Here is a 15,829-nt window from a genome sequence, read left to right on the forward strand (position 1 = left end):
TGGCCATCCCCCCTGGGGGATGATTTCTCGCTTTCTGTCTCTCTCTCTGTCTTTCTGGTGAGCGCACGTGCCCTATAGCAAAAACCTCCCCCCCCAAAAAAAAGTATTAAAAAAAAAAAACTGATAGGATGGGCGGCCAGCAGGTGGTGTGGTGGTCCAGGCACTGGATTCCTCACAGCTGACAACAGTTGGAGTCCTGGACCCAGCAGCTTGAAAATAACAACAAATAAATAGATAAATAAGTGTTTGTTTTTTTTTTTAAATAAAAAAAAAGAAAAGAAAAACTGACAGGATGAAGCCTGTGGAGTAACATGAAAAACTGCTCAGGACTTAAGTTAGGTGAGGAAACCAAAGTACAAAATTACAAACTCCCTAGGGTTGTGGTCTGTGAGTCACACAGCAATGACAATGGAGGGATGATGCCTTCTGGGGTAGAAAGAGTTTAAACAGGAGCAAAAATTCAAATCAATAAAGGGACAGAGAAGACAAGTGGGCATTCCCATCAGGATAAACACCCACAAAATGTTTAACGTAATTAGTAATGAAAGACCGGCAGTAAGAACAACAGTAGGGTGTCTTTCACCCATCAGATCAGCAAGGACTCCGTAGAGGCAGTAACACCCAAGAGTTCGGACACACAGGGACAAGGAACTCTCACATGGGCCACGGGAGTACAAGGGGGTGTATCTTTCAGGAAACCAAGCTGGCAACAAGCATCAGGCTTGGCATATGTTAAAACCATTGACCCCTGCATTCCATTTCTGGAAAACACAGGAAGTCATCAGAAACACGAAGGTTTATATATGAAGATATTCACCATGACACAATTTATAAAGAAAGAAGCAGAAAACCTAAATGCCCAATAAAAAGAAAATAGCTAAGCAAATTAGCCATTATATTGTATATTATGAGCTATGAAGAAGTTATTGATGAAGAAGAATGTTACTCATAAAATGTTAAATGAAAACAGAAGAATTCCAAGTAACAGCTATTATACAACCATATAAGGAAAAAAATCATGTAAATAAATAGGGAATAGAAGGTAATAACTTTTAACATTCATGCTCAATTGCAAATAGTCATAGAACCAGAAAAAGATCTTCCTTTTTTCCTTCTCTCAATTCTTTACTATTTTTGTATTGGAGATGATAGTACTTTTCTAATGAGAAAACATGGTAGGGGGCCAGCAGGTGCCATGGTGGTTAAGGGCACTGGACTCCCACATGGCCAACCGTGGTTTGAATCCCAGACCTGGCAGCCTGCTTTTTCACTTGTCCTCTCTCTCTTGTTCGCACTCTGTCCCTCTGGTCAAACTAAAATAAATAAATAAAGTTAAATAAAATAATTCTAAAAAAGAAACATGGTATATATATGTGTGTGTGTGTGTGTATCCTTTTCTTTTCCTCATCTTTTATTGAGGCACCTCAGACAGCTCTTCAGGAATGTCCCTTCCTGGACTGATCACTACGCTCTGAACCATTCTATTCAACTGTTCCAGCTTCCTTCACATCTTCTGTTCAGTTTACCTCCATTTGATGTAATACATGTTTAAGTGACTACACTGTGCAGGGACACCTGGGGTGAGCCTTGAGGGTAGCCAGGGTGGGATACAGAGATATGGAGATACAGTTGTCTCCCTAATAGAAGGAGAGCTCAGGGCTCAATGGAAGAGCCAAACAGACAACTACTGTCCCACAAGCCAAGAACAACGTAAAAGGTGTCCCCAAAGAGCCCAAGCAACTGACTTTGGATACCTAAGGAAGGAAGCAACTCTGACTGGAAAAATGGGAGAAGGTGATGGTTGTTCTGGGGTCTTGCTGGACAGAAGGAAGGGCACTCCTGGCGTGTGCACAGGCCCAGCAGTATGGCACTTGTCAGCAATGGCCACCAGAACCCATACCCAGGATGCGTTATGGCAGAGAGAAAATTAGCAAGGCTAGATTAGCAAGGACCTCACAGGACAAGCTGTAAAAATTGGGCCTTCTGGGAACAAGGAATGCCTCACAGGGCTTCAAGGAGAACAGAACAGACTCCTCAGGGTGGGAGGTTGGTTTTCACCACTATGCATAGTAGTGCGCGGTTCTTAACTGGGTTCTTAGCAGATGAAGAAAAAGGGATTTTTAACTGCATGTACCCTTTGGATTGACCAAAGAATCAGACATTCCAAAGTCCCATTCTGGGGCTTCTACTGACCTTTGTCCTGTACCAGCACCTCCAGCTCTTCCCGAACACCATCATACCAGCTTGTAATGTCCACATGGAGGGAGTAGTCACAGCAGGATTTGGTGTCAGCTGCTTCATGCCACTTCTCAAAGGAGGTCAACAGGCTGGATCCAGGTTCAGGAACAACATGGTCAACTGAGAGAGAGAAATGTGTGTCATGAGGTTTAGGACCTGAGGTGCTCCAATGGCAGCCACATCATCACCACCACCATTACCATCAGACCCATCCTAATCATCATCACCGTCTGATCACCACTAACACCATTATCAGCACCATCATCACCGTCTGATCACCACCATCACCATCACCATCCTTTTCATTATCACTCCCGCCACCACTATCACTATCATTACCACAATTGTCAGCAGTGACGTCACTGGTCTTCATCATCCTCACTGCTGCCATCAGCATTAACTAGTTATCAAATGCTTACCATGTGTCACATAGTACCACAAAGACTTTACATAAATTATCTCATGTAATGCTCATAGCCATCTCATGAGGTGAGTACAGCTGGCTCTCTGTATCCACAGTTCCTCTTCTGCAGATCCACCCAATCGCTGAGGGGATCAGGACTTTGCTTGCTCATGAGCTGAGCCATACCCTCTTGACTCAAGGCCTGGGGGCAGCTCAGACACACAGACCCTGGCCACACTGGCTGGCCATAACCCACAGAGTGCACTTCTAGAAGGAAACCATGGAGAGGAAAGCTGGGGCCAAGTCACAGCAGAGCCACCAAAACACTTGAGAGGACGTTTACAGTTAACTGTGGCCTATTTAATAAAAACACTTATTAGGATGGAATCCAAGTGAACGCAGATATGCAAACACAGAACAAAAGAGAGCAATAAGATGCATGGGAGGACCAGCAGATGGTGTAATAGCTACGTTGCTGGACTCCCATGGAGTCGACCACGGTTCAAGTTCAGACCCGGCGTGTTAACACTCACACCAGGTGTGTGTGTGTGCACTTGTGTGTGTTTGTGTGTGTGTGCCCAAATCCTGAGAGGAGAATGAAGGAGAAAGGATTGTGGTGTGGTCATTTTCCCCAGGGTTGACTTCTTGCTTTCTGTCTCTCTGTCTCTCCAGCAAGCACATGCAAGCTACAGCAAAAACCTCTCTCTCTCAAAAAGAGATGCATATGGAAGCAGAGGAAGAATCCAGTACCCCATGTAGACCGGGTAGTAAGAGATATTACTTGTCCACAGTCTTTCTTCCTTACCCACCCTCATCATGGTCCTCTGGGGCACAGGGTATCTCAGCAGCTTGGTGCTTGGCTATGTTTGCTTTGGCCAACAGAACGTGAGTGGAAATCCTAGCGTGAAAGTGAAAAGGTGAGGTGGCAGAGGAGTAGCAAGTTCCTGCCACACCCCTCTTGTTCGCTGTCATTCATAATGACAGCACGGTCAGGGTCGTTGGTTCTAGAAGGGGAGACCTTTGGTCCAACCCTAAATGCAACCTGTAACCTAAAGCAGAGCTACTCCAGGTCCACTCTTACTCCTACAGACCCTTGAATGAGTGAAACAACCGTTATTTGAGATTCGGAGGCTGTTTACCATGCAGCATTATCACAGCATCTTTGCAGCAATATTGACCAGTTCAGCCCCTTCCCAGCTATGCAGTCTTGAGCAAGTCACTGATCCGAGTCCTCGTCTCACCATCCAGCCTAGTAGCACCTAGGGCGCTGGTGCTAAAACGTCAGCTATCTGAACGCCGTGCTGCAGAGCTTTTCTTTTTTTGCTTCATCTCTCTATAATTCATATCATTCTTAATTCTTTTCTTTAGATCAATTCTAATCCTAAAAATCTAAATGCTAACTTCTATCTCATTCTAACTTATAATAACCGTGACGTGCTTGTTATTTTATTTTAATCCATATTAAGATCATTAAAAATATTTTAATGTCCCTATGCCTATAAATAAATCATTGTGTATACCACCAGAAGCACACATGAAATGCTTTTAAAATATTGTCCTCTGCCCTAGGGCTGTAATGAGAATGAAATTAAATGATGATTTAAACTAAGTGCCTGGTAAGTCCAGAGCACTTACAGCAATCACATTAGAGACCAAGAAGAGCACTCAAACTTATGTCCCCAAGGCAGAAGACAGTGAAACTCACTGATCATTGTGGTCCCGCCTGCCAGCGCTGCTCTGGTCCCTTGGAAGAAGTCGTCGGCAGCCGTCATGCCCTGAGAGGGCTTCTGCAGGTACGTGTTGACATCAATCCCTCCAGGAAGGACCATCCGTCCATTGGCCTCAATGGTCTTCACTCCACCAGGAACAATCAAGTTCTCTCCTATTTGTCTGGAGGCAAGCAAAGGACAGGGTCTTTGGTTTTTAAAAGGGAAAAATGGACAGTCAATGTCGGTTCCATTAAATAAACATTTCTGGGCCAGGCCCTACACAAAGCACTGGGTAGACAGCTCGGCAGGCCCCATGCCCTCGAGGGGTTCATGATCTAATGAGCAGAAAGGGCATGTAAGCAGACAGTTAGAATCGAGCCCAGCATGGCTGGTCAGAGAGCACAACGTGGGCTGCTGTTTCATTCTTCCTGGCTCTCGGGGAAGGTTTTCTGGGGGAGGTGGTTCCAGAGCTGAGTCCGACAGAGGTGAGATCAGCACCTCCATCGTGTGGCACGGGGTTGTCTGAATAGCCTGTCACTCTAGAGTATTGTGCATAATTTTGGTAACCCTTAGTGATACAGGGAGACATTGGGGCAAGCAGTGAGAAGTCTCCTTGGCTCTGCAAGCTTGCAGAGACACTGTTAAGAGCTGAACTGTACCCACTCCCAACCCCTATGTTGAAGTGCTAGCCCCAGTACCTTCGAATATAATGACACTTGGAGGTAGGATCTTTATGAGGTCATTGAGTAATATGAGGTCATCAGGATGGGCCACAATCCAGTACCACTCTGGTCCTTACAAGAAGAGAAGATTGGGACCCAGGCATAGAGAGAAATGATCAAGTGAGGACCCAGGGGAAGACGGTCATTCATAAGCCAAGAGAGGCCCCAGGAGAAAACTCTGATGACACTTCTATCTTGGACTTTTGGCCTTCAGAAATACGAAGAAATATATTTCAACTGTTTAATCTGCCTGCTCTACGGCACTTCACAGCCGCTGATACAAGCAACCTGGAGTCTCATTTCAGCCAGCCATGAACACTGGCGTCAGGAAAACTACTTAAACTGTGTATAAAAGAGAAAGCTAATACCACCACAAAATCTGCTGAGAGGGAAATCACACTGGGGCAGGAGAATTTTTTTCTGAACATAATGACCATGACTTCTGTTCCCTAATGCAAAAGCTACCTGAAGACTTCCTGCAGGAGAGAAATTCCAAATGGGAGAGAGAGGAGTCTAAGCAATCTGAAACCTGGCCCTCTATGGTCTACATGAATGACCTACTTCATACCTTATTGGTTGGAACCAACTGAGTCAGGATATTTGTCAAGGTAACAGGTGGAGGATCAGCCAGACCAGTCAATGCCTGGCCCGGGCAACTACACACACAGACACACACACACACACACACACACACACACACACATGCACACACATATGAATAGAGTTTTTTGCTATAAGATGTGTATACTCACCAGAGAGACAGAAAGCAAGAAATCACCCCCCAGGGGGGATGGTCATAATGCAATCCCTTCTCCTCCACTCTCCCCTTGGGATTTTGGGCACACACATACACACATCCAGCACGAGTTTTAAGTCACTGGGCCTGAGACTCAAACTGGGGTTGACTACATAGGAATCCAGCCATGTACCCATTATGCCATCTGCTAGTCCCTCAGACCACTATCTTGACCTCAAACAATTTTTATTTGGAAATACACACACATATACACACACATGTGCACGCACACACAGTTGCTCTGAACTCTCGAGAACAGGCAGCACATTAATTGTTCTAAGTCACATAAAAACAGTACTAGTGAAGACATGGGAAAAAATTCCTTCAGCCACCCGAAAATGTCAGGGCTTGAGAGGGATTCATACCCACGGCAGTGAAAGTAGACCCCTTCATTCCTCTGGACTTTGGGGTGTGGCTGGTCCAGACAGAAGTGATGCGAGAACTGGGGCACCACATGTCCTTCCGAGACGGGAAACAACCTACAGGAGCGTGGTGCCCGGGCCGAGGCACACCAGGAAACGCCGCCTTCCCACCGCAGCGCTGCACCTGCTGCCCCGGCTATCGCTTAGCACCCATCCCCACTCTCCCTCCTTTCCAATCCAGCTACAGAAATCTTAGTTTGTCCAATCGCTCTGCTATCCTTCTCCAAACACATGGACTTATGCCAGGAGCTGCAGGGAAAGAGGTGCAGGAAGACGCCCACACCAGCACTAATAACAAAAGCAGTTAGCATCCACTGAGCGGTGACTGAAACGGAGGCCTTTCAAAGCAGTTCACGCATGATCTCATTTAACCCGACAACTAGCTTTCAAAGAGGACAGAGGTCGTGTGCAAAACTAACGGCCCGTTCAGAACGGGCACTGGCTGTAGATCTTCAGCACAGCCGTACTGTGGGTCAGTGGAGTCACAGCCCATCTGACTTGAGCCTGGGACTCAGTGGCCATGCTGGGGGGCAACAGGTACTTAATCAGGGCCCCATCCTTATCAGGCACGACAGTAGCCTTCCTTTACTCGTCTCCTCTAACCTGCTGCCAACAATCCTATGCAGTGAGAGGGATTCTCAGTTTGCAAAAGAGGACAACCAGAACTCAGAGAGATGTGGCGAAATGTCCAAGGTCACACAGCAAGTCAGCCATGAGCCTGGGTTCTAGTCCAGGTTGCCCCAAATCCACTCAGGCCTGACTTCTCCCCTTATATAAAAGCAGCAGATCTCCAAAGAAGGATTACACTAAGCAGGACCCCCAATGGGTTAAGAGGAAGTCACTGAAGGGTGCACAATAGCAAGGGAAGAAGGGAAGGAGGAAGGAATCAGACACCCCAGACGCCCCTGCCCACCTCCCTGTGCCCTGCCCAGAGTTCAGGAAACCCCTCAGGCACTGCATGACTCACCACCCCTCGGAAACTGAATGGAACCTCCATGAATCACAATGCAATGAATCAAAGCAGATGAACAGCTTTTAGGAAAACTTGGAAAATTACTACTAAAACAAAAAAAAGGGATTCCTGGAGTTTCATTTAAGTGAAGAAACATATCTGAACCGCCCATGCCAGGTGGTCCCTGGGGTCAGCCAGGGGCCCTACCCTCCGGCTCTCTTCCACACCTACCCTTCTTGGCCGGTGGACCTGCGCTCCAATGACCATGCGAAGACCCCACCAGACATGCAGTCCTGGCCACTCGCTTGGCTCTCAAGGTAGGAAAACGAATGTCAGCTCACAAAGCTTTTCAGCCACAGAGTGCGGAGGGAAAAAGGCTCTTTAACCAAGAGGGGGTGACTGGTTTAGAATCGAGGGAAACGGTAGATTTCCTCAGCAGCCTGGTGGCCAGAGCCGTGGACTGCAGGTGTTCACATGAACAGCAGGCACTTAATCAATGCAGCAACCAGGACCCCGGGCCCTATCAGTCACAGGGTGGGGCAGCAAAGCCCTGGAAGAGGGCTTGGCCTGGGAAAGACGGGGTAGAAGTGGCCAGTGTGAACTTCAAACAGCTCCGTAATGAAACAGTGACCCCATGAAATACAGTTCTCAGGGTTATTTTACCCTCCCTGCCCGAGAACCCGAAAGCCGCACACAAAGGGGACCTTGCCCCAAACTGTTCTCTATATCTAAGCAGCGTCTGAGTTAGAAAAGCTCATTATTTATCACGTCTCGCCCCACTCCCCCAACCCTCGACCTGCCTTGAACCCCTTTCTGATTCCAAGCCATAGCATGATTAAAACCAGTGTCTTCACCCCTGGTGGGCCAAGTCCACGTGTATGCACTTGCCCTTGGTCAATACCCCGGGCACCTGCTCTGTACCAGAAGCTATGCTAGGCCCCAGCGTGGGAGGCAGTAAGGCAAGGCCCTTGCCAAGGGGCGATATGGTGTGAGGAGGGCAGGGAGAGAAGGCAGCCCTACGCTAGAGAGACACTGGCTCAGGGTCAAGGAAGGCTTCCTGGAGGAAGAATCCATGAGCTGAAAGACAAATAGAAGTTGAAGGAAGGGTGTGGGAGGAAAGGGATAAAACATTCCAGGAAGAAAATCTGTGGTTGGAGGTCCAAGAGTTCTAAGGTCAGAACAACCTGGAAAGTTCTCTAAACCCCAAGGCTTCATTGTGAGTGGGAAGAGCTAGCAAAGAAAGAGGAGGGGATGAGGCAGAGGTGGGGAAGCCAAGCTGGTCTTGCAATGAGCAAAGTCTGCGGGAGAGGTGGCGGTGAGGAGACAGGAGGCAGCAAGGGCTCAGCTGTGTCCCCTCTTCGGGGAGTGCCGTGCACACGCACACTCTGGGACCCCTCCTAGAGAACCGTGCCTCCTCACCAGTCAAAGGCAGGCCACACAGAAACCACGGCAGGGCGAGACCATGTTTCCCCCAAATTCACACTGTGGCCTCAACCCCCATGCATCCGTATTTGGAGATGGGACCTTTACAGAAGTAATTAGGGGTAAATGACGTCACAAGGGTGAGTCCTCACCCAACAGGACTCATAAGCGCACACAGAGGAAAAGTCGCGTGATGGCACCACGGGAAGGGTCTGCAGGACGGGGAATGAATCCTCAGGCCTCAGGGAACCCTGATGGCACCTGGGTCCAGGTCCCCAGAGAGAGGAGGAGTGTGTGTGTTTAAACTCCCAGCAGCCCTCGCTTGGCATCAGCAGGGCTGGAGAGGAGGTTGAAGGGAGAAAGTGGGGGAACACTGCAGTCCCAGCACTTGTCCTCTTTAAGTTGGAAGCCAACATCCCTCTTTTCCCCCTTGGTCCCCTCAACCCAATTCCAGGATCTGTAGGCAGGTAGATAGCGAGCTGTGAATGCAGTCAGGTGTCTGAGGAGAGATCGGGCTTTGTCCCAGCTCACCTACACTGTAGGCCAACTATTCGGCCTCACTGGCCTGCCACTGCCGTACGGTAAATAGGGAGCAGCGTGTGCATGGCATGGCCTGATGGTCACACTAAATGACACAGGCTGCACTGGCTGAGAGCCTGCCCCAGGGCCCTCGACAAATGCTAGTCTTCCCCACCTGCAGTATGGACCTCCCCAAATCTCTGTGAAGCCTCTACCCCCGAGATACAGGAACACCATCATTCTAGGGCAGAGTGCCAGCCCTCCACTCCACCTAAGGCCGGGCAGCCTAGGGAGACAGGTTTCTTAAAAGGCGTGTGTTGGTCAACCCACTTTATAAGTCCATCTTCCAAGTAGACATCGGCGTAAAAGGACTGGTCATCGTTGATGATTCGCCCACCCTTGATGAGGAGCCGGTCACTCTGAAAAGCAAAGCAAAGTATTAAACATCACTGGAGAAAAGCCAAGAGAACCTTCTTTTAACCTTTAATATAAAAATTCTCAAGTATTTTCCAAAGTAAACAAATGGGAGGGTCAGTCAGTGGTGCAGGGGTGAGCATGGAGCAACAGTGAAGAGTGCTCTGTGAGGGTGACCCACATGGCAAGGCTCCAGGTTCATGTCTGGAGGCCTCCTCGAGTACACCAGGCATTGCTCACCCATGTTCTAGGACTGCAGGGGCTACAGGTGGGTCAGGGCATCAAGATTCTCTTGGGGGTACTATCTCTCTGTATGTCTCTCTCTCTCTCTCACTTATAGAGGAAATAAAAGAGAGAAAAGAAAAGAAATGGTCTCAACCCCCCCACACACCAGATCCATCACCTAGCTTCAAGGCTTCCCATTCTCATTTCACCTGTTCCTCCCTCCCCCTTCTCAATGCTTTGTTTTGGTTTTGCTGACATGTTTTAAAACCAATCCCAAAGATCCTATCATTCCACCTGTAAATACTTCAGTATGTATCTCTGTTAAGGACTTTTTTTCACAGAGATTTTTGCTGCAGAGCATGTGCACTTGCTGGAAAGACAGAGAGAGACAGAAAGTGAGAAATTACCCCCCAGGGGAGATGGCCATGCTGCAATCTGTTCTCCATTCTCCTCTCAGGATTTGGGGCACACATGTGCATGCACCCAGCATCAGTTTCAAGCCACTGGGTCCAGGACTCAAACCGCAGTCACCCATGTGGGAGTCCAGTGACATAACCTCTACACCATCTGCTGGCCCAATGACTTTAAATAAACATAACCACAATCCACTATCCTAACTAACCCAATTAACAGTAATATCTTCAAATCAAGCACTAATCAGACTATGTTCAATTTTACCTCATTATCTCAAAAAAGTCTTTTTACAGTTGATTAGTTGAATCTGGATCCATAGCAAGTCCTCACAGTGCTCCTGGCTCATAGTTCTCTCCTGGGTCAGAGTTTTCTGCCAAAAAACTATAATGGTTTCTCCTCCCCCTCCCCCCATAGGGTGTGTGCGCTCACTAGAAAGAGACAGTGAGAGGGAAAGTGAGAACTGTCCAGAGGAGATGGCCATGTGCAATCTCTTCTCCTCCATTCTCCTTTTGGGATTTTGGGCACACATAAACACATGTCCAGTGTGATTTTCAAGCCACCAGATCTGGGTCTCGAACTTTGATCAGTCATGTGGGCATCCAGCACCTTAACTACCATGCCACCTGCTGACCCTCCTCTCCCTTTTTAATGTCATTCATTTATTGAAAGAACTGGGTATTTTGTAGAACACGAATTTCTTAAGGCCATGAAGATGATAATGATCAACTAAATATGATAAAGATCAATTTAAAGACAATTTTTTTTGAGAGAGAGAGATTTTTGCTATAGGGCATATGCACTTACCACAGAGACAGTGAGAGACAGAGAGGGAGAAATCACCCACATCCCCCCAGGGGAGATGGCCATGCCACAATCCCTTCTCCATTCTCCTCTTAGGAACCCTCTTGGGACCCTGGGCATGCACACATACACACCAGATCTGGGACTCGAACTGCAGTTGACTACATGGGAGTCCAGCAATATAACCATTATACCAACTGTTGGTCCCCCAAATTTTTTTGAGAGGTTTTTTGCTATAGGGCGCATGCACTCACCAGACAGACAGAGAAAGACAGAGAGACAGAAAGCAAGAAATTACCCCCTAGTGGGGATGGCCACGCTGCAATCCCTTCTCCTCCATTCTCCTCTCAGGATCTTGGGCAAACACGCACACGAGCCCGGCTGAGTTTTAAGCCACTGGGTCCGAGATGCAAACCGCGGTTGACTACGTGGGAGTCCAGCGACATAGCCATTATGCTAACTGCTGGTCCCCTCTGGTCCCACATTTTTAAGATAATGATAAGACTAAAAACACCCTGCTCCTCCAGGAGGACTGAGAGTCAGTTGTTCTCCATCTTTCCCCATTTTCCACAACTGTGCCCACGTGCTCACATCCATGCACTGATCAGTTATCAGCCAGTGTTCCCTGCTCCAAACCCAGGACAAGGGCCTGTGGAGCTGGAATCTGTTCTTATGGGGCTAATGGGGAGACAGTTGTTTAACAAGTCACGTGGGTGTGTGGGGATTATAGGAGGAGAGTGGCGTGCTGGCCATGGAAAGGTAAAGGGGCTGCTAACCTCATCTGGGGGGCAAGCATGGCAAGCTCACACCTAGAAGTAAGTCAAGAGAAGCTGGACCAAATGAAGGTGAAAAGAAAGAAGACCAGGAAGGTGACTGTGGGTGGGCAGAGAATGAGGTGCAAGGCCCAGAGGTGCTAACACTCTAGCAGTTGAAAAGAACAGACTCCTGTCCCTTGCATTTTACCAAAAGCAGGTCCCTAGTTATTAGATGTGCTTCATGACCACAATTCCTAAATGTCTACAAAACATTCCATCTTATAGATACATGATCAATTGTTCAATTAATCCCCCTTTGTTGGACATTTACATTATTTTTCATTTTTTGATGATACATATTGCTTCAGTGAACATCTCTGGACACAAAATTTTTTCTTAGTTTGAATGCTTTGTTTGGCAAAATTCTCAGGAGTTAACAACTGGGTCAAAGAGCATAGACCTCACGTATAGCCTTGATAAATATGACCTAACGGTTTTCCAAAAGCTTTGCTGCAATCTACCAGGCATAAGAACACTAACCGCCCTTGTTTATCAGTAATCGCTGTTGCTGGGCATTTCTTAGAGGCTGAGAATTGTTCCCCGTGTGCTTACTGACTACTTGATTATCTCTAAGCCAGAGATGAGGTGATGAAAGAAACATCTGCCTTAAGTTCATCCCTTGGTTGAGGGAGAGAGAAAGGAAAACAGTCACAATTCAGCACAGCCACTTACGAAGGAGTGCCTCAGTCCTCCTGAAAGCAGATCTGAGACAAGGGCATGTAGCACATGTGGGAGGCAATTCCGTGATGTGGAGTGAGGATGCACAGAAAGGCAACGGGCATGGAGACCCAGCAGAGAGTGTGATGCGGTTAAGCCTGGACAACAGGCTTGAGCACTCTGACCAACTGTGCAGAACACAGAAGGCCCCTTGGACTATGGTTCCAATATCCCAATGGTCCCATGGCATCTATCATGAGAAGTAGGATTCTGTGGGAAGAAGAGCTCTACCCAAAGGAATTGGGGGACGTCCTAAGCAGAAACAGACCATGCTGTCAGCTGCTCAAAGTCTTGTGGTGGGTTCTTGCATCAATATTATATTTTCCTCAGAGGGAAAACCAAGGTCCTCAAGTTAGTTGGAATCTTACTCTCATGGTAAAGCTCATCCTCCAGGGGTTTTGCTCAGCGTCACTTACCTGAGAGCCCTCCCCTTGATCGCCCCGTTTGGAACATCACATCCCTCGTCTACTTGAGGTTCTCATAGTAGTTATCATAATGTATCTGACACAGCATTTATTTGCATGTCTAAGACGTGGCTAGCCCATAAGCAAAGTTCTGCAATCAGAACTTTGGTGAATCACCTCTTGGCTGTGAAAGGCACAACTCTACAGGAGACCAGTGCATGTTACTCTGTCTGGGGTTTGTCCTGCCCTGTCCTTTGCAGACTGTTAGCTCCATGAGGGCAGCAACACCACCCACTCTTTACTTCCTGTTGCATCTTCAATACCTTGACACAATCTGGTGAGATGAATGGACAGATGGATGAATGGACAGGTTGGGTGGGTGGATGAATGGATGGATGGACGGAAGGATGAATGAGAGAGTGGCGGGTGGATGAGTGGCTGGGTGGACAGGTAGGGTGGGTGGGTGGATGGATGAATGAACAGATGGATGGATGGATGGATGGATGAATGGAAGACGGAGTGGTGAGTGAATGAGTAGTTGGGTCAATAAATGCATGGATGAATGGGTGGATGGATGAATGGACAAGTAGGGTGGATTGATGGATGGATGGATGGATGGATGGATGGATGGATGGATGGATGAGAGAGTGGTGAGTGGGTGAGTGGCTGGGTGGATAGATGCATGGGTGAATGGGTGGATGAATAAATGGACAGGTAGGGCAGGTGGATGGATGGATGGATGGATAAGAGAGTGGTGGGTGGATGAGTGGCTGGGTGGATAGATACATGAATGAAGGATGGATGGATGAATGGACAGGTAGGGTGGGTGGGTGGATGGGTGAATGAGTGGGTGGATGAGTGGATAGATGGATGGATGAGAGAATGGTGGGTGGATGAGTGGCTGGGTGGATAGATGCATGGATGGATGAATGGACAGGTAGGGTGGGTGGGTGGATGGATGAATGGATAGATGGATGAATGGATGGATGGATGGATGGATGGATGGATGGATGGATGGAAGGATGGATTTGGAAAGACTAATGGGTGAAGATGGAGGGAAAAGATATCACAGCCATGAGCCAAAGAAGAGAAATGCAGCATAGCACTTCCTATTCCACAGCAAGAGAGTCTCTGGAGGAAGGAGCATCAAGATAAGTTTCTGTCAGGCCCAACAACCAGCCCTTCATCCATAAGCTAGAAGGCAGCCATAGTCTTACTCTGTGGTGAAGACTCACTAACTGTCTAGAGAGGGCACTCTAGGACAATGCACAGAAGCAGCCTGGGCTCTGCCTGCCCAGGTAGCAGAAACAAGCTGGAGTTCAGGATTCCCCTGGCACCAAAATGCAGGAAACCGTGAGTCACCGGCATCTGGTGCATGACTTCCAGAACACGGCCTCCCACAGGCAGCCATCCGCCTCATCACATTTAATAGTGGGCTTTTCAGGCTCAGCCTGAAAGGTGGTATTTAGTGCACTGTGTGCCAGAGATCAGCCCCAAACCTGTCGTGCCCCTCCTAGAATCAGATGGTGGAGCTTGTGTTCAAATACACCCATCCCCAGCTGCCACCAAGGCTTTGCACAGAGACTCCAAGGGGTCCAAGCTCTTGGTGTCTCTCGGGTGCCAGTGTATTTATGAAGAAAGCCAGCCCGTAATAAGGCAAGAGCTGATATGACTTCCTCATTTTCTTTTTAAAGTCACTAGTTCCTTTGTCTTTTAATCAGCATTTTCAAAGCCACATTATTCAGAAATCTGGCCCAGAGAGATTTTACTAGGTATTGTTCCAGAAAGGGGTACCCACTTACAGGGAGTTTAGAAAATTCTGAGTTAAACTGAAGCAAAGGTGGTCTTTATGATGGCTCTTCTCAGATTTTCTCCTCTGCTGATAGGTAATTGAACATTCAAGAGAGGAACTGAGTTTACATCTGTTCCAAACTCAGATCCTTTCACGGTGTGGAAAATCTGATGGGATCCTTTTCACAGAAAACACCTTAGAAAATGTGTTTCAAGAGAGGCCTCTCTCACAGGTGCCTTCTGTGACTACTTGCACTGAACAGTTCCTATGGAATATTAGGCCTGATCCAATCATGGGTGGGTATGAGGTGCAGGGATAGGTGTGGTCTCCAAGTCTGCACAACTGACCAGGGTGTAGACTGGACGGTTACACCAAACCACGCTCAGGTCACATTTTTAAACATCCTAACATTCTAGAATCTGTGACATTCCATGAGTGGATATAATTTAGAAACACCTCGAGTCTTGTGCTCCAAGGACCTTAAATTTGAAGGCTCCCTTTTCCGTGCATGGCATGTGAGTAAAAACTTAAAGCTGTATACCAAAAACAGCGAATTTTACCAGGATCACTGGAAAAGTCATGATGCATTTTTGTATAGAAAAGTATGTCATGACTTTTCTAATAACCTAGTAAATGTTTTTAAATTTTAATTTTAGTAATATAATTTTTATATGTAAAATTTAGTAACATAAAATCCACATATTTATCAAAAATAATACCCATACTGCCTGCTGCCTCTCACAGGACTACCATGAGAACTAAACAGTAAGCAGATGTGAACAATGCCAAACTCTGTATAAAAATTACTAATTGCGTACTTTAAAGAAAACGAAATACCTAGGAGCCAGCAGGTGGCATGGTGATCAAGGCACTGGACTCCCACATGGCCAAGAGAGAGACCAAGTCAAGTCCCAGACCTGCTGATTTGCTTTCCTTTCTCACTCTTTCTGGTGAGCACATGTGCCCTATAGCAACTGAAAAAAGAAAAAATAAGTATCTAGTGAAAAATTAAATGAAAATATAACATTTGAATTTAATGGCTAGGGAATGGCAGAGTCTTGTAT

General features: G+C 47.3%; 1 protein-coding gene across 1 annotated transcript in view; it reads right to left on the minus strand.

Moving 5' to 3' along the window:
* The window catches only part of CRMP1 (collapsin response mediator protein 1), an 81,202-nt gene that overhangs the window by 49,333 nt on the left and 16,040 nt on the right, over positions 1–15,829 (minus strand). Inside the window, exons 2-4 of the mRNA XM_006163195.1 lie at positions 9,514–9,602; positions 4,347–4,531; positions 2,194–2,358 (exon numbers count right to left, since the gene is read on the minus strand). Of these exons, the coding sequence (XP_006163257.1) occupies positions 2,194–2,358; positions 4,347–4,531; positions 9,514–9,602 (439 nt within the window). The remainder of the gene's footprint in view (positions 1–2,193; positions 2,359–4,346; positions 4,532–9,513; positions 9,603–15,829) is intronic.

Source organism: Tupaia chinensis, unplaced genomic scaffold (assembly GCF_000334495.1).
Source record: "Tupaia chinensis unplaced genomic scaffold, TupChi_1.0 Scaffold141490_1, whole genome shotgun sequence".
In the NCBI taxonomy this organism is placed as follows: Eukaryota; Metazoa; Chordata; class Mammalia; order Scandentia; family Tupaiidae; genus Tupaia; species Tupaia belangeri.